The 19,388-nt window shown below is 54.4% G+C and overlaps 1 protein-coding gene across 1 annotated transcript; it reads left to right on the top strand.

Moving 5' to 3' along the window:
- Window positions 1-4,878: 4,878 nt before the first annotated feature.
- Window positions 4,879-16,793, top strand: LOC128626348 (uncharacterized). The gene is given in 7 exon segments (XM_053658458.1): window positions 4,879-5,009; window positions 7,727-7,931; window positions 10,347-10,352; window positions 11,384-11,483; window positions 13,616-13,807; window positions 15,358-15,773; window positions 15,776-16,793. Coding segments are annotated over 7 exon segments (1,158 nt in total). The 3' UTR covers window positions 15,884-16,793.
- Window positions 16,794-19,388: the final 2,595 nt, after the last annotated feature.

Raw genomic sequence — 19,388 nt, 5'->3', positions numbered from 1 at the left:
GCTGTTTGTGTCCTTGGGAGGAAGGCAGTGGTTGTTCTGGCAACTCCCCTCCAGCCTCTCCCAGAAGCCGGCCCCGTGGGTGTGTGGCCCGCTGCTGCCACCCGCCCGCCCTGCCTCGAGTCCTTGTCCTCTCCTGTGCGGAGTGCTCCTGTGGCAGCCTCCTGACTGGCCTTCTGCACCAGGTCTGGTCTGAACGTGGCAGGGCCTCCCGCTGGCCCCCCAGAAAGCCCATGCACTGCCTGGCCCCTCCCCCAGCCGGACCCCTGTCACCCCCTGACTCCTGGCTGCCCTCTAGTGTCGCCGATCTTGAGTCTCTGCGCACAGCGCACTGATTCTCCTTGCCTTGCCCTCCAGCGCAGCCGATGGGTGCCTTTGCCCGCAGCGTTCCCACCTTCCGTCTCCTGCACCAAGTCCCCAGGTGGGGTCCTGTGTCCCGTTTCCCTGCCCCCCAGTGCAGGATGCTTCCAAACGGGTGCACCCTCCCTTGCTGTGCTTTCTACAGGGAAAGCTGGAGTTGTGAATTATGATGAGTATGAATTAACCAGGCACCAGGGCATGTGTGTCCCGTGCGCATGAAAACAAAGGGAAGGTCAGAGCTGTCCGCAGCTGTCGTTGAGTACCCCTGTGTGCCTGGAGCCTGACTTACACTATCTCTACCCTCCCGTTAACAGATGGGGAAATTAGGTGCAGGGGACTTGCCCAAGGTCACTTGGCTAGTGAGAGGCAGAGCCTGGATTCAGACGCAGGCTGTCTGGTTGCAAAGGCTGAGCCCCTCCTATCGAAAGTCTCCAAGTCTGGAGTCAGATTATCTAGATCGGGCTCCCGGTCTGCCACTTCCCACTGTGTGCCCTCGAGAAAGGGTTTCCTGTGCCTCGGTTCCCTCCCCTGTGGAAGGGGGACACTGACTGCACCAAACTCATAGGTGCTCGTGAGTGTTAGATGAGTTCCCACAGGCAGGGCTGCAGAGGCGTGCCTGGCACGGAGGAGGCGTGCGGAAGTGCAGCCCGGACGTCCTCGGGGCCAGGCCTGCTTCCCGTGTCCAGCCACACCGCCACCGCCTCTCCCTCGCATCGGAGAATTGAAGTGCCCATTTAAAAGGCGGGTATGCGACCTGGGCAATGACTGCACAAGCCAGATGGTGTTATTTGACTAACATTTGAAAAAATAGTATGTAAGGGAGCAGCTGGAGGAGAGGAGAGAGGACTCTGAGAACGCCCTTCCCTGGGAGAGGCGTAAATAAGCAAACACTGTTGCCCTGCCTCAGCGTAAATATTCTCTCTGGGTATTCCCATAAACCATCAAAAATGCCTCGGAAATCCTACTCTTTGGGCAAATAAGGGCCAAATGCATCAAGTCCTTAGCATTGCAACAATATCGCTAGTCGTACAGGATGTAGGCTCATAAAAGGTGCTGGACTGCAAGAGGCCTTCAGCTCAGTCAAGAAAACGCCGGGAATGCCCAGAGTCATTTCCCAGCCTGCCCTGGACCACGTGTCGCTGCTGCGACTGTGGCAGCAAAGGGGACAGGGACCATTTTCAGTGCAGCTTGCTGAGAGTGTGTTTAAATTGATTTAATTATAAAATGTTACTCTTTTTCATGACCACAAAAGTTGTAAATAACTAATGTATCCACTTCTGCTAAGGGCAATGGCCTTTTTGAACAGAGGCGTGGCAGACCCACGTTCTCTCGTACACCCACACACCAGAGGGCGCCGAGACCGCCCACAGGTTCTGTCCCCATACTTAGTGGCTGTCAATCAGCAGTGCCCAAGGTTTCCGGGAGAAATGTCTTCTAAAAGCAAGTCGGTTAGCATAGTTATTTCCCTTTCTTAGGATATAACGTTTTCGGGTTGAAGTGCCTCATATTTTTCACGACAGTATTACCAACCCAGCCCTGCCTGGCATCTGGGAGATGCTCACTAGCTGTCTGCTGACTGAATCCAAGAGTGAAAGCATAAATGAATGAATGGGAAACTGAGTTCGTTCTGATTCTTGATTTCGATATCCTGCTGTGGGGGATGGATGGCCAAGCGGGTGACTTTGTCACTATTCCAAGCCTTGGTGGGTCTCCTCCAGACCTTGGGAATATCCGCTGCCTGGATTCAGAGGAACATGGCGCCCAGGCTCCTCATTCCTCTTCGCCGGGGTCCCGTGGGTCTCTGCTGCGTGGGCCACCACTGCGATAGTTATTGTAATGACGCGGCCGAAGTGTTTACAACCACTGCAGTTCACAGCTGTCGTGTGATCGGTGGAGTCACTTTGTCAGTTTGCCTACATACACGTTGTCCTATTGACACGTAAGGGTTCTGAGGCTCTTCACCTGCTTTGGAAAGAGTGCTGATCATGCTCTGGTAAGCACACATTCTTTTCCTTGTGGTAAAAGATACGTGGCGTAAATGTTCCCATCTGAACTGTTTCCAAGTGTGCAGCTCAGTGGCGTTAGTCGCACTGCTGTGCAACCACATGACCGTCTCCCAGACCTTCCCATCCCCCCAGACAGTGACTCTCCACCTGCTCCCGCCCCACCAGCCCTCTGCAAGTCCCCTGCTACGTTCGCTTCTGAATTTGACCGCTGTTGCGGCATCACACGAGTGGAATCATACAGCAGCTGTCTTTTCATAACTGGCTTATTTCACGTAGGATACGATCCCTGAGGCCCCTGGTGTTGGAGCAGCGTCAGAGCTTCCTGTTGAGGCTCAGCGACATTGCAGCCTGTGGACAGCCCCACCGTTTTGCAGGCGTCTGTGGGTGGACGCTCGGGTTGCTTGTGCCTTTCGGCTGCTGTGAGTGATGCCGCTTTGAATGCTGAGTCTCTGGTTTTAGTTCTTCTGGGAACGTGCCCCGAAATGGAACTGCTGGATCGTGTGGCGATCCCGTGTGTGATTTTCTGAGGCACCACCTGCTGTTTCCACAGCAGCGGCACCACTCACGTTCCCACCAGCAGTGCACGCGGTCCCTTCTCTCTTCATCCTCACCAACACTGCTGTTCTGTCTCTGTGTTTCCATGAGGGCCGTCCTAATGGCTGCGAGCGGCATCTCCTGGTAGTTTTGGTTCTCATTGCCCCAACACTTTGGGACGTTGAGCGTCGTTTTGTGGGCTTATTGGCCATTTGCGTATCTTCTTTGGAGAAAGGTCTGTGCAAGTCCCGCGCCCACTTATAAATCAGGTTGTTTGTTTTTTCAATGAGTCATAGGACTTCTTTATATCGTGTGGATATTAATCTGTCACAAGTTATGTGGTCTGCAAATATTTTCTCCTGTTCTGCATGTTGTAAACTCACTTCTTAATCAGTTGACAACTCGTTTCCATGTTCAGAAGGTCCTGGGTTTAGACCCCTGTTGCCCATGCAGTTTGTCACTGTTTTCCCGGATGTGGGCCCTGGAACAGGGGGCAGAATGTGTCGGCCTCGGGGACCCTGTGTGACTACCTGGCTTGTATCAGAATTTGGGAGACAGAAACAATTCTTTGTGCAACTCGAAGTAAGAAAATCCCAGAGGAAGCCCCCAGCAGTGGTGTTTGTTGCCCCTTGCGTAGGGTCCGGGGTGGACCTGTGGTCATTGCCTCCACCAGTTTTCCTGGGTCCCGTGGAGAAACAGCCGTGAGGGGTGGGGTCACTTCAGACGGTGCCACGAGGGAGGAGGGAGCTCTCCTCTACTGGGGCTCCTGCAGCTGGCCTAACACTCAAATGGACACGAGACAGTTTAGCAAGAGAAAATAACCAAGTTGAATACATGTATAATGTGTGTGGGAACCCACACACGCTCGAGAGGGTCCAGGACGGAAAGGGAACATGGGTGTGTAAGACATCCCGAGAAACTGGCCACCAGGGGGCGCCAGAGGGAAGAAGGTCATTGAAGGACGATGAGAAGAGTGGAAGTTCTGTGGTTAGATGTTTGCTCTGCTACACAGATAGGTCATAAGACACTGTCTCTGACAATCTCTCATTCTGGGCAAGGCCCCCACTTCAAGTTCTTCTAGGTGGTTAAGAGGGTAGTGGCAGGAGTTTCTCTCGAGCTCGCAGGGCTCAAAACAATCCACCTACCACAGAGCCGTGTCTTTGGGTGACTTGTCCTGAACCCCAGCGATGCCATCTCACTTCAGGTCATGGGTTGAATGACCTTTATGCCCTGTGTTGTATTTTAAAGGGAATGAGTTGGCCGAGCAGAACGAGGAAGTAAGATCTGCAGATCAGAAATCCTTAAACACTCTCCCAAATATTCCCTGTGTTTCAAAGAAATAGGAGTTGCATTACCACGTACAAATTGTGCACGAGAATGCTCGTTCTCAACGATTCACATGTACAGGAAGGGCAGAGATCAAAGACAAGCTTCAGTGGCCAGCAGAATGGTCACATTGATTTCCCTTGCCAAGAACTGTGTGGAAATAGTTAAGACTCAGCAACTATTGAACAGCAGAGTCCTTTGGACAAGAAGAAATAAGCAATAAATTATCTACCTCAGCCACAGGAGAGGAGCAACGCAGATTGAATGAACCGATACACATTGTTTTTGCTGATTTGTACATTTCTTTTCCTGTAATTGACTTTCAGTAAAGGCAATTTGTAAAATTGTTGTAGCTGACTCAGGGTTGGGGGAGGGTGCGTCCTGTCCGAGGGCAACAGTTCAGGGTACAGAAGGCAAACCTGGTGTGGGGCAAGAACTCTCTCTCAGCAGGGAGGGAAGGGGGCCCCTTCCCCGGCCCACCCATACCCCAGGAACCAGCTTCCAGCATGCCCCAGGGCAGAGTGCATTCACCAGAAGGAGAACACTTGGGTCTGACTGTCATCGAAAACGGCCTTTGGGGTCAGGAGCTCATACTCTACCTGGAGTTAGTTGTAGAGACAGGGCTTGAGGGTGAGCAGAAAATGAGGTATTCGGGATGGCCCCAGCTGTCCCTCTGTACTACCCTCTCCGGCCCCGCCCTGCCATGGCCTCTCTCATCCCCCTGGACTTGATACTCTCCCGCCTGTTGGCCACAGCTCGTGGACCTGATTCTAGGCCTTTGGGCCTGTGAGTGTAGAGAAGGGACAGTAGCCAGCCTGATGGCTACTTTCTGCATCCCTTGGCCCCAACGCCCCCCTGCGCCAAGCCCTGCCACTCCCAGGCAGAAAGTCTGAGGTTCTGTGGGAGCCCTGAGTGCTCTTCGCTCGAGCATCAGGGTGGCAGCCCTGGGGCACACGGACCCTGCATTTTCACACCAGTCCTGTTGGATCAGGACCCATCCCAATGCCCTCGTTTTAACTGAATTACCTCTTTAAAGGCCCTATTGCTAAATGCAGTCACATTCTGAGGAATTTGGGGGGGCCCAGTTCAGCCCGTAACACAGCTCTGGGCCCCAGGTTGACTCTGTCCTGTGGTCAGAAGCTCCACAGACCCTTCACCTGTCTCTGGGACGCCCCTCCCTGTGACCGAGCTGCCTCTGAGCAGTCCTGTCCACTCGCTGGGCTTCCCTGTGGGCGGCAGGTGGCCACTGTCCACACCTCACTGCTAGTGCGTTTGCGTTGGGGGTGCACCTCTGTGCCCGTGCAAGAGCCTGCTGCCGTTCCAAGCTCCAGTTGTGTCCCTGTGCTCACACGTCTTCTCCAGCCATCAGGGGCGTCCAGCCCACGGCCCACGGGCCGCATGCCGCTCAGGATGGCTGTGAATGCATCCCAAAAGAAAGTTGCAAATGTACTTAGAACATTATGAGATTTTTTTGTGATTACATGTCGCAATGTATTTAATGTGTGGCCCAAGACAACTCTTCTTCCAGTGTGGCCCAGGGACGCCAAATGGTTGGACAACCCTGCTACCGACCTAGAGACGTAGGCCAAAGTGCCCCATCTTCCTGAAGGTTTGTGGGCAAAAGAAGGATTCTGTGGAAAGTAGCCTCCCAGGGCCATCTGGTCGCAAAGCCCTCACTGTGCAGGTTGCAGCAGGCAGACACACGCCTTCTTTAGTGAAAGGCTCGTCTTTGCCCTAAGCGAGCCCCGTCCATTGTCTCTGCCCATCCGGGTCCACGCCGCTTTGAGATCACACCCTCAGGAGAGCAGTGTCTTGGTAACTATCCTGTAATTCAATTCCCATCTTGCTGCCCCCTGCCTCCTTACATTCCCTCCCAAATTTTAATGCATAAAAGAAACGGCAAAGCTGTTATTCTTGGGAGCATTTGAGATCTTGCAACCTGAAATATGTCGTCAGTCTCCATTTTCCCCCCACCTCTCCCCGCACCCCAGCCATCCCCACCTTCCACCCTCGATCCCACCCCCCTTTGGCTTTGTCCATGTGTTGGGCTTGGACTTGAACAGACAGGAAGGCAATTCCTGTGGAGACAGAACAGCAGATGTTAGGTAAACAAAGGTTTGCTGCTCCACCTTTAACAGCAGGAACCAAAGAGGACTTTGACTGGAACGGCCTTGCTGGTCCCACCCGTGGGTGGCACCTAGTTCCCTGTGATGGGAGCTCCCTTCCTGGGGCAGGTTCTCTGTCTAAATTCTTTTCGACAGTTAGGGGGAAGGTCAAGGCTTTTTCCTGAGTCTTCCTTCTCTTAAAAACAACTTAATAGCCCTGGCTGGTGTAGCTCATTGGATTGAGCTCGAGTCTGCGAACCAAACAACCACAGTTTGGTTCCCAGTCAGGGCACATGCCTGGGTTGCAGGCCAGTTCCCAGCAGGGGGACGCATGAGAGGCAACCATACATTGATGTTTCTCTCCCTCTCTCCTTCCCTTCCCCTCTAAAGAGAAATAAATTTTAAAAATCTTTAAAAAAACAACTTAATAAAATAGCTTAAAATAATCACTATCCCAAAAGGCATATTTTGGGGTGACAAATTTGGACTGGGATACTGTCCTCGCAATTCAGCCAGCCCTCGGGGGCCGCCAGGGGCCTGCCTGGGGGTGTGGGAGCGGACGGAGTGCGCCCAGACTCCTGTTCTCCCCTAACCGGTCCAGCTGCCCTGAGCAGTTCTTTCTGCCAGATATCCTGCCTCCTCTCCACCCAGCCCTGCTCCAGAGGTTCAGAGTTCCTCCCTGCTGTTGCCGTATTTGCTCAGGCTGACAGTTTCCACCTCGTACCAAACATTCCGGTCAAGAGATCAGTCACGGCAGTAATTAACTCTGATTGCTAATTAGTGAGGATGGGCTCCGGCAATTGATTCTGCCAAGCTCTGTCCTCAGGGTCCATGGGACGAGCTTGTTCTCCGAAGTCACAGGTGTGGATCCTCACCTCAGTTCCCCGCTGATGTTGATGTGACCTTGAGCAAGTGGCTTCAAGTCCCCGAGCTTCAGTCTTCTCCCTACGGAGTGAAGAGAGACTCTTCCTCCCTCCCGGGGCTGCCATGAGAACCTGGGGACATAGCAGCCTTCTGGCCCGTGGCAAAGCGCTGAATAGACCTTGCTTCTCCTCGCCCTCCCTGTCCGGCTCTCGTCTTGGCCTAAGTCCCCCCAGGTGAGAGTGAGTGAGAATTTAAAGTCCGTCTAGCAAAGCCAAGCCCCACCCAGGAGCAGACCCTCCCTAGTGGGTGACTCCACGCAGCTACACGAGGAGCCCTGCCTTTGTAGTCTGGGTCGGTGGGCTAAGTGCAGAGGTGGCAGTTAGGAGCCCTGAACACTAGTCCAGCTCTGCCAGTGACCACGAGCAAACCCCTTCTCTTCCCTGCTCCTTCTCTCTTTCCACTGTGAAAAGAGAGGGTTGCACAGAGTATTCCCGAAGCCCCAGCTCTGCCCGTAGCCCCTTTGGCTGCTGGCAGTGGGAGGTGGCTTGAGCTGACCGCAGACGGGGACAGACAGGCTCAAACGCACGGGGAACCTGGCCACAGGGTGAGGGCTGGGTGGCTCCCCCTCACCGAAGCCTGTGCTGGTTGCTTGCAGGTGCACATGGAGAAGAAGCAGGTGGCTGTGGAGGCCGGCGTCCTCCTGGCTGACCTGCGCCCACAGCTGGATAAGCGTGGCCTGGTCTTGTCCCAGTAAGAGCCAACCCCTCCATTCCTGGGTGGGCCAGAGCTGCCGGGCTCCCCCTGCCCTGGCCTCGGCCAGACACTCAGAATCTGGCAGGAGCCAGAGGAGAGCACCTCCCAGAGTGTGCCCTGGGGACCCCTGTCTCCCCGTAGGTGCCTGCCTCCCCATTCCCACAGGTTCAGGGACTTCTATGTGAGCACAGATAGAAGCAGGCCAGAGATGCGCTGAGGATTAAATAACAGCCTTGTACGGGGGTGGGAAAACCATGGATTAAGTCTTCCTTAAACTTCCAACAACCATACAGAGCTCACCAGAAGGATATGCAAAGCCAGCACTGAGAGGAGCAGCAGAGCCTGCTGGTCGAGCCACAGGCTTCCTGGCACATCTACCCGTGGCTTCCCTTGTCTCTCTGTCCAAACGAGGTGGCAGTGATCGCCCAGGTTTAGCATCGGGGGATGTCCATGGAAACAGTAGTCACACACAGCCAAAGGAGCGAACATCTAACTATGGGATTTCGACCATCGGAAACAGGTGACAAAGGTGTTTTGGAAATGAGTGCAGCAGCATTTTTGCAGCTGGAAATTGCCTCCATGTAAGTCTGTGGTCGGTCTTCAAGTGTGAGGAGTCCATTTGCGCCAGCTTTTCCCACCCAGGCCCCGGGTGCTGCTGTACCCATCACTGTGGAGACCATCCTGCGCCTGCCTCTCCAAGGGACACGGCAGCCCAAACATTTATGGAGCGCTGACCCTGGGCGGGCCTTGCTCAGGCCCAGGAGAGGCAGAGATGAATAAAAGGCCCAGACCCTACTCCAAGGAGCTCTCCCCGCAGGGGCAGCAGGACAGCCGAAGGGACACACATAATGCGAAAAAATAGGTTCAGTGTCAGAGTAGGTTCAAGGCGCTGTGGGGCTCCCAGCGGCCTCAGGTTTGGTGTTGGCAGACGGGGAGTCTGTGAAGGGAGGGGCTGGGGGCAGGCTCCCTGCCGGAGGGGCCTCCGGATGAGCGCCGAAAGATGACTAGGCATGAACCAGAACAAAGAGAGAAGTCCAGGGGAGGGAAGGGGTGTGGGGCGGGCAGCGGCCCGTAAGCAGACAGTGGTTCAAAGTCTGTGACCAATGACAACAGGGCGAGGCCTGTTCTATTGATGACAAGTATTAGCTTCTGTGCCCAGAAGCATCTTTGTGTCCTGTTCACGATGCCTCTGTCCTCTCTGGGCACCAGGCCCCCTCAAGTCGCTGCCTGCACGGGCTCATCTGCCACTCAGAGGGAGTCGGGCTGTCACGTCCCGTGTGTCCCAGGCGCTGCCCAGGTCTACGGCACCAAGGATGCTGTGGGGACTTTTGGAGTGGCTGGGTGGCTGCGTGTCGAGTGCTTGGTGCACAGTCACATTTCATTGTCACACCAGCCCTGGGAGGAAGGGCTGTACCCCAGGGATGGTGAAGAATAGGGTCTGAGGCAAAGGGGCTTCCTGAAGCGACGCAGCTGGAAAGCGCGGGAGGGCTCCGTGGGTGGTGAGCCCGGGGAGGCAGGACGGCAGCAGACACGCTGGGCACGAGTCCCGCCTGCTTCTCACACTCGCTTTGGTTAAGCTCCCGAGCCTTCCTGGGCCTCAGAGTTCTCATCTAGAAAATGCGGCTGTAAAATAGGGGAGCTCAGAGGACTGGGTACCTGAGAGGTGGCCCACATAGCAAAGACCCCATAAATGTTAGTTTCGCTCATTTTCCTGGCTTGGTCAATGCCTTTCTCCATGGCCGCCAGGAGTGACATTTCCCCTTCGCTTCTTACCTCCACTTTCTTGTGAGCCAAAGCCTGTCCCTTCCTTCCTAGGCCCTTCTCCCTGATGGCTCCCTTGATCCGGTTTATTTCTTTGAATGGCATTGCAAGCATGCTTCTGTACTATTATTTCATTAAGAAAAGATTTTATTTATTTGTTTTTAGAGAGAGGGGAAGGGAAGGAGAAAGAGAGGGAGAAAAACATCGATGTGTGGCTGCCTCTCGAGAGCCCCCTACTGGGGACCTGGCCCGAAACCCAGGCATGTGCCCTGACTGGGAATTGAACTGGTGATCCTTTGATTGGCAGGCCAGCGCTCAGTCCACTGAGCCACACCAGCCAGGGCCGTTCTTTCATCTTAATAAATTCACAGAGAACAGTAGATGGATTGCAATTGGACCAACCACCCACTTTGTGGCATTTCAACTGTTCTTGGTTTTTCACTGTTAAGTGTAATTCCGTGCTGAACGTCTCTGGGCTTGTGCCTTTCTGCCTTTCCCTGGGGAAGGGTGTCTGTGAACCTCTTCTAACGTTCTGCTCTTTTCAGAAGTGGCAAGGTCACCAAGTAATCCAGTAAACGGGGACAGAGACCACAGCAGACGCAGGGTGAGGGAGGGGCCGGGGCAGAGAGGGCTGGAAAAGGCTCTGGTCCCTTTCGCCCTCTTCCCGTCCTGCCGGGACAACCCCTGGGGAAACCTCCTCGCCTCTGCAGGAGACGGAGGCTGGACTTCTACTCATCGTCCACGTGCACCGAGAGCGGAGCAGAGCCGCTCGGTCCTGCAGCCTGTGTCTTTGGGGACCTCCTCTGTGCTGAGGGTCAGGGTCCTGTCAAGTCCCTGCCCCCATGCCACGCCCATTTCTGGAGTGCGAAACTCCGGTGTACCCAATAAGGCTCCAATCGACTTGGCACCCAGTGGACCCTGAGTAAGTATTGGCGTCCTTCCCCTTTAAGCTGGCACTGGGTGCCTCGGAGAGAGCTCCCGAGAAGCAGGCCTCTTATCCTCCTGACTTGCTCTTTTTCTGTGGCCCCAGAATCTGGGCACATCTTTTTGCTTCCTGCCCCCAGAGCACACACCTCTGGCGGGTGCTGGGAACTGCCCTGCTTCGGGAATCCGGCCCTCTTGCACACAGAGTTTTCTGTCCACTCCAGGGCCTGCGTTGCTGAGCTGTTCTGGAGTGCCGGGGGCCCTGAAGGTTTCTGCGGGGGGGAGGGGCTCACTGGGTCTCCTCCTCCTGCCCTAAGGCTCGGGGCCTCTCTGTGCGCCGTGTGAACCAGGACCCCCGGACTTCCCAGGCCTCGAGGGGCTGGGCTGGAGAAGTCTTAGCAGCAGCATCCGGGCCTTGGTTTGCTGGGGAACAAACTGTCGAGAGATGGAGGACAGAGGAGGAGAAGGTTCTAGGCTGTGGACACCCCAGAGCCAGGCAGGCCTCCCCTCAGAGCTGAGCCGAGCCCCTACCAGCTCTTCGGACAGGCCACTGAGGCGAGGAAACTGAGGCTCAGAGAGGAAGGAGAAGGACTAGCCACCAGACAAGCTCAGTCATGGGAAGTGGGGGATGGGAACCCAGGCAGGAGTAAATGTACTATTCTGCTCTGAGGACCCTCACCCCACCTCCCGAGGGTTCATTGTCCCCGAGAAGCCTCACCGGTCCCATGGGTTTCTCTCCTCCTTCTGGCTGAGCCCGGCCTGGGAGCCGTGTCAGACGTGACTGCAGCTGGTGTCATTGGGTGCGGGACACACAGCACGGGGGCCAAGCATGGCATCCTGGCCACTCGGGTGTGTCTACTTGCTTCTCCACACTCTGCTGATTCCTGGGAAATCTCATGGTCCTTGCCTGTGTCTGCTCAGCTCCGTCTGGGCCTCAGAGCCACCCCAGGTCTCTCCCTCTGGGGGAGACTGGGCAGGTGCCTTCCAGGAGCAGCGTCTCCTTCTCCAAACTTCGTCTGTCCCTGACAGACACAGTGACGAGAGCCCTCGTGCATGGTGGTGCACCTGCCCCTCGGGAGCCTCCGGGCCGCCCTGTGGAAGAGGACAAGGAGGGCGAGTGGTTCTATTCCCACTGAAACCTGGAGCCAGGAGGAACAAGGGGCCTTTCCAGGGTAGCAAGTCAGGGAAGGGCCAGGACAAAAGACAGAGCCACTTGGGGTGGAGCCCAGCACCTAAGGGCTTGGGACCCACACCTGACCTTCAGAGAAAAGCATGTTTTAAACTTCTCAGGAGTCCAGTTTGGGGAACTGGTTACAAGCACAGATTCTGGACTCAGACCTGGGTTTAAAACCTGCCTCCAACAGGCACTGGGAGTGTGCATGGGCGTGGGGTGGGGAGCTGGGCTGAGGGCCCCGTGTTACTCGGCGCCCCCCATAGGTAAGAGCTGGTGCAGCCGAAGCAGATAGATGTTTGTGGGGCCTGATGCTGAGCCCCAGACGGACAGGTCATCCCTCAGAGCTGGCCTCACTGCCCAGGAGGGTCCAGTGGTGACTGTGAGTGACAGACAGCACAACCTCCCCCAAGGTTTGGCCCTGCTCCTAGTCAACCATCTAGGACTTAGAGCACACGGTTGCCTCAGTTTCTCAAAAGGATCAGCAGAGTATGCAGAAGATTCTGGGTGGCCACAGACCAAAACACACATGAGAGCTACCGGCCCCTTCCCTTAGAACGCCTGGCTGAGCAGGCCCGGCGTTGGGACACAGGCGGGAGCTCCCACCGTTTTATTATAGACGACCAGCCACACGGCAGGGAGCAAGTCGTGGGGGCTGCTATCTCTGACCCCACTGTACACCAGGCACTTGGCTGGATGCTTCCCAAAGTGTGAGATAGTTATCCTCATTTTACAGGTCAGGAAACAGAGAGGTTAAGTAACATGGCCAAGGTCACACAGCTAGTAAATTGGGGCCCAGCCTGTATTCATTGCTGGACTCCGCCGGTTTCCCACTGGCCAGCTGTCGTTCACCGCTCCAGGTCTCACACAAAATCTGGTTCTATAAAAGTCATCCTGATGCCCTCACTGCCATCGTGTCCCGTTTCTGCCAGTTTCTCCTCTCTGGTCGCGGTCACCGTGAATCAGAATTAGTTCAGCATTATCTGTTCTCTCACCCGGAGCACCTGGCCACCAACTACACACGTCAGAAGCAATTTCCACCCACATTAGCAGGCAGTGGCGTGTGGAGAAGCACTCAAACTGGCGGTGAAAGAGGAGCCCTTGGGAAATGAGGGCAAAGGGGGGGGGGGGATTCTGGAGCTCAGTGTCTGTTTCCAATGAGTGTCCTAGTCTTTGTAGAAACCCAGAGGTTGGGGGGGGGAGGGTGCAGCTAAGTAGGAGAGTCTGGTTCCCGAGGAGGGTGGGTCCCCAGTGAGAGGGTGGACCCAGCTTGGCAGAGACGGTGCCCAGGGAGAGCAATGGGCAGAAGACGCTGCAGGGGACCCTGGTGGGACGGCAGGGCCGGCCCCACCCTAGAGGCATACGCACCTTCAAGGCACCCGACCCAGGACCTCACGCTCTTTGTGGCCCAATCTTACCTTAGGCCTCCTCCAGGCAAGAGAGAGGCTTGCTGCCTCCCAGCTGCAGTGCCCACAGAATGACCAAGGCAGCAAGGAGGGACAAGCCACAGAGTCCTGTGGAACCTCGTGATGGATGGGTCCCCTCCCTGCTGAGAGCCAATGCCACTGAGACATAGTCTCCCTTTGCCCATTTTTCCTTCCTCCCTCTCCCAAGACTGAGACTCCCCTCAGGCTGTGACTGCAGACCCAGACCGCAAAGTCCCCTTTCGTCAGATGACAGTGATCTTGCAGGAACAGGTGATACCTGGACTCACTCGCAAGGACTAATAGGAAAGTGAGGGCTTCGCCCAAAGTGTATGGGGAAATGCCCACCAGGATTCTGAAGCATGGCCCCGCCCCACCGCTGGGTGGTAGTGCTGACCCTGCCGATGGCCTACGGGACCGTTCTGGAGCACTCTGGGTCCAGCGATGCAGAGGCATCCCAGGCCCTGTGGGTGCACCTGGGCTGCCTGGGAGTGGTCCTCACCGTCACTCTGCAGGGTGTGCCCCAGTTCCCCTCTCAGGGGACCTCCTTCCCTGCCACCCCAAGAGGGGCGCTGATCCCTTGCTTGCTGCCACCCAGCCTCAGAAAATGAATGGAGAACTCTGGCCCGTGGGCCATGCTCCACTGCCAGCCCCCTGAGTGGGGGAGTGTGCTGACCTTGCTAGCCCCTCCTGGGCCCTAGGAAGGCTGTGGCCAGAACCCTTTCTGAGCAGGTCAGTGAAGCTCAGAGGAATTGTTGAGGAGTGGGTAGAGGAGGGCAAGAAAGGAGGTTGGGTAGAGGTTGGGTAGAGGAGGTATGGTGCTGGCCAAGCTGACTGCTCCTTGGAAGGCACTGACCCTCAACTGCACTGAGCCACGGGGTACATCCAGGGTTTCCTTTACAGTGGTTTCTTATGGCTAGGTGGGTGGGGCATCGTTGGGCTTGCTGTGTGCCTAAGGACTTGGTTCTAGGAGTTGGTGGGAAGAAGCAGAAAGGCTGGCTTCTGATTGATAGCAGTGTTTTTATAATAAATAAAAACCCATGTCAGCTGGATGGATGGATGAGTGGATGGATGGAGGATGAATGGATGGGTGGATGGATGGGTGGGTGAATGAATAGATAAATGATGGATGGATGGATGGATGGATGGTGGATGGATGGATAAATTATGGATGGGTGGATGGATTGATGGATGGATGGTAAAAGGATAGATAGATGGATGATGGATGAGTAGATGGATGGATGGATAATAGATGATGGATGGGTGGATGGATGGATGATGGATGGATGGGTGGATGGATGGATGCTGGATGGGTAATGGATAGATGGATGGATGATGAATGGATGGATGATGGATGGATGGGTGGATGGATGGATGATGGATGGATGGATGGACAGATGATGGATGGATAAGTGGTGGATGGATAAGTGGTGGATGGATGGATAGCATACAGCAGTCCTGATATGCCTGGCAGACCCGTGGCAGTGTATGGGGCCACAGTTCACGGCGCTGTCAGGATGGAAGTGAGAGCAGCAAGGGAAGTGACAGGAGTGCATCTTAACATGTATTTTTTTAATTTTTAAAAACTCTGACTCATGCTTTTTCTGTTAATAAGTCTGACTTGGCTGGTGGGTTGGGCAGTGAGGACTGACCGATGAGGTGATGCCGCCATACTTTCGTACATCGGATGAGGTGGGGCTGAAATTGCTAGGCTTTGTCGGAACGATACCTACAGTGATATATATGTATGTATATATGTATGTAAAATACAATGTATAATATAATAATACATGTTGCAAAAGAAAAACACCTCTTACCCAGCCTGAATCTTATATGGCGTATTTCTTCAGCGTATAAAAAACCCCAAACTTACAAGATTTCCAAGAGACCCTTCAGGAATGCACTGTTCTGGAGGGAAGTCCAAGAATCCAGAAAAAAATCCAGAAGTTATAAGTATAAATATGTAATATATAATTATATAATGTACACTGTGTGTATCTGTGCACACAGTTCTTTGAAATTACTTAAACTCAAGACACCTTTCCGATGCCAATGAAAGAAAGCAGGGAGGATGCAAACCCTTTCCAAATCCTTCTGGGCTGAGTGGTGACAAAAGGCCTCAAGTTGCTGAGTGATCGCCATCGGTGTCCTGCGGCCAAAGCCAGGTCTTAACCTCCATGTCCCCCTCCAAGTTCCAGGTGTAGCTCAGGGAAGGTGCCAGGTAACTGTGGGGCGGTTTGAGCATGGAAGAGGCCTCATGTCCTTCTGTCCCACCCCCAGGTCCTTAGGCAAGGCCGTGCGGCGGCTGGACTACCAGCTGGTCTGTGAGGACGTCATGAAGTAGGTCGTGGGCCCGCCCCACTGGGCCAAGGTAGGACACGCCAGACAGAAACTCCGGGTGGGTGTCCGCCAGGGAGCGGCTGTGAGTGAGGAGTTCCACCAGGGGGCGCGCTCTCGCTGTTCCTCGGCCCGCCCGAGGCTGGGAGGTTGGGAAAAGGTGCTGAGCCGGTCAGGGGCAGGAGGGACTCCACCACGGCGCCTATATCCATGGGCTTCCCTCGGCATTCATGTTCCAACACCTCGGGGGTTATAATTCCCTCTGAGCTGCTGGAGAAATTCTTTCTTTCCCTTCATTTGATTCTTCCAGAAACCTTGTGATCAGGATAAGGCAGGGGTCAGGGAATCCGTTTAACAGAGAAGAAACTGAGGGTCTCTCAGAGGTGATGGAACTTACTAATTAGGAGTAAAATTGGGGCCAGAGGCCTCTCCACTGTCACACTGCCTGATGGTAATGGGAATGGAGACTTTGGAAATACTTTTTAAAAAAAGATTTTACTTATTTACTTTTAGAGGGGAAGGGAGGGAGAAAGAGAGAGAGCAACGTCAATGTGCAGTTGCCTCTTGCACGCCCCCCACTGGGGACCTGGCGGGCAGCAAGCGTCACACGGCAAGTTGGGAAAAGAAGTGCCTCCAAATTTTCAACCAGAGAATGTCTCGCAGTCCTGTATTTTCAGTAGTTTGAATTTAACTTTCAAAATCTATGAATTTTGGGTTCTATTCCATTATGTAATGGAGCTTTAGCCTTCTGGGTAGTATTTTATTTTCAAAACCTTTAAATGACATGTCAGCTCTAGGAAGGAGTGCCGTGCTTGTTCAGTGGTCCCGGCACCTCACATCCACCCCCCGGGAGAGAAGGACCGGCATTAAGGGGCGTGCCGCCATGACTTAAGTCTGGAGCCTTGATGTTCAGTACAGCTTCAACTCCCGGGATGCTGAGGCAGAAGGATGTTCTGGAAATAGACTTTCTAAGCACCACGGAACCTAGGAGCCCTTTCCGGTTCAGGGTTTTAATGAATGTAATTTACCCTTCCTTTGATTTGGGGTCCTCGGGTGCATGAAGGTCACCACTTCCAAAAAGTTCTAATTGCAGAGTCTTTTGGATACTGAGTGGTGTGTACTCAGCCCACAAATTGGGATCTCTTTCTCTCTCCTTCCTCGCTGCCTTCTTGCTACTTCCGTCCCGGGTTCCATCCCCCACCCCACCCCCGCAGGCATCAGCACCACCCTATTGTCCAAGCCTCAGGGAGCATGGCCCAGCTGTGCCCCCCCCCCGCCCCCGTGGCAAACAGTCTCCTCACCTCAGGAGACTTGAAGAGTCGTGGTGGCAGGCTTGGGGCCTGCAGCTCTCAGACCGGACAGTGGGCAGCAGCCTCTAAGAAGAAATGAGGTGGGAGAAGGAGGAACGGCGTCCAGCGGGACACTAATCAGAGCAGAGCATCGGGGCTGCAGTGCTATGAGCGTCTCTCAAAGTTGAATTTGGGGTGTGAAATCACAAACCAAAAGGAGACGTGGAATGTTCAGCAAGACGAGAAGGTGAATCGTGGGCAGCTTTTCCACTCGGGATGGCCTCCCCGGGACCCTGCACTCCACAGGGGCGTAGTGGAAAGGGAGGCCTCCCAAATGCAAAGATACGGAACGTTCGACTCGAGGCAGATGTCCTCTCACTTCACGGGCTAATTCCAATGGAGGGAATGTATAACCAATCCCAAATTGTCCAAGTCAGCCTGACCACCTGCACCGGCTGGACCCAGGGGATAGATGAAGGGAGGCAGCATCCACCCACCGTCAGCTCCAGAAGAGGGGCTCGAGGCGCCCCCTGGTGGCTTCTGGGCCGACGCAGCTGAAGTACACAGGCAGAAACAGCGGCCCCCTTTGTGAGCGTAGCTGCTCGTCCCAAACTGCCAAGTCAGCAGGACGCCACTGGGAAGGCGGCAAATCCCGAGGGGGGCGCTACAGGGAGCTGCTGGGAGGAAAGAGACCTCTACGCCTCAGTAGGTTTCTAATTTAGCAGGGATGAGTCTGGGTCCCCTGCGAGGAAGATCTTACCTGTAGGTCTCCAGTTTCTGCAGTAAAGCCAACGGCAGCAGCTGTTTGAAGGATGGAGGAGTGCAAATTGGGAAAATAGCTGCAAGGACCCCAATCCCAAAGGGCCCTTCCGTGTGCGGAAGGGAAACATACAAGGCAGTGTCTGCACAAAATTGCACCAAATACATGACCTTGGCTGATCTCGGTTTACCCTGACCTTTTCCCCGGTGTGGTGGGGCTTCTCAGGGGTCAAGAAAGTCCCAGACATTTCCAGAAAATTCCCAAATAGAATGATCAAAATGCTCGTTTGTTTTCATTGTTCGACGTCCACAACAGAGTGCCCTTACACACAGAGTGAGATAAGGTTTGCTGTGCTCTGGATAAATGCAGGGCATTTTTTAAAAAGACTAATGCCTCGTTTACTGTAGGCAGGTGATAGGACACAGGTATGAATTTGGAGGACGAGTATCTTCCTTCAGTGCCGCCAGTGCATCTCTATGGTCTTGTATACGTGAACGTGAACATGAATGTGAACATGCTGAAGGCAACTGTTGACCACGAGTGAGCCATCAGTGGTGGGGACAGGCAGGAGGGCTGGGCGAGCTCCACTGTTGCCCAGCCCGCAGTGCGCAGCGGCATCGGCTGGGAGGGTGACTAGGGCTGGGGGGCTGAGAGTATCTCAGAGGCGAACAGAAAATCCATTATTAACCTTGTGTATTTGTTCCACGTGGCATTTAGTGTTAACATATGGACCGATCTGGGAATCATCAGTGCTGTTAATAAGCCCTGCAGGCCCAAGTCCTATTCAAGTTATCTTTAGAATGAAATACTTAATACACCCTGGGTTCGCCAAGCTATTCTGTTACAGCGAAAATATACCAGGCAAATGCTGGGTCTCGATAAGATAATGAGGTGGGATTGAGGGCCCCCTGAGCCCAGAATCAGACCTGGGTTGAGCCCAACTTCGCCCCTTACTGGCTTCCTGCCCGAACGGCCCCTGCTGTTTCTATAGCCTCACTCTCAGCTCCAGCTCCTGCTACATTCCACGTCTAAACTTCACGCTCAGTTGTGAATAACGGTTCCTGGAATCTGTTTGTTGTGCAATTTCAACTCTCTTAGAGGCACAAACTTGAAACCATTTTAGTTGTCTGACCACCATTTCCATCACTTGATAACACCTTCAGCGAACGGTTTTATTCCTGAAAGTGGTTAGCAAACAATCAGCTTCCTTTGGGCTGTCTATCCGTCCACCTCATATCCAAAGCTCTTCCCCTCCCGCATCCGAGGAGGAAGGGTTGGGGTGAGTGGCATAAATTCTATCCTCTCACTCCCCCTCCTGTTCTGAGGCCCCCAGAGCAGAGCAGCAAAGGGGCCTGGGCCAGGTCCGGACCAGGGAGTGCCAGGGCCTCTCCTAGAGGGCCCTCCCGCCCTCCCCTCTCTGGTCAAGGTTGTCTGAGGTGGGGGGCGTCCTGCTTGGCCTGTCAGATTGCTGTGCCAGGTGGTCGTCTCCAGACAGGATGACGGTTTCCCTGGATAGGCCTTGAACTTCACTCAGGCGAACTCAGAGAGCGGCACCTGTGTGCTCCGTGGGTCCCTGCCAGCGGCCCCAGCTTCAGACCCCTCTGGGTGGAACAAAGGCAAGGTTATACGGTGAGCATTTTATTGTTTTTGAATGCAGACCATTTCAACTTATTATACTTACAACCTCAAATGATAAAATGCATAGCTTTTTTCTCTGGTTCACAGACCTGCGCTCAATCTACTGAGCTTAAAAACATCAGTGTGTGGTTGCCTGTCA

The sequence above is a fragment of the Artibeus jamaicensis genome, unplaced genomic scaffold (assembly GCF_021234435.1).
Source record: "Artibeus jamaicensis isolate MK-2021 breed Jamaican fruit bat unplaced genomic scaffold, CSHL_Jam_final scaffold_537, whole genome shotgun sequence".
Taxonomy (NCBI): domain Eukaryota; kingdom Metazoa; phylum Chordata; class Mammalia; order Chiroptera; family Phyllostomidae; genus Artibeus; species Artibeus jamaicensis.
This window is presented reverse-complemented; position numbering and strand designations above follow the sequence as displayed.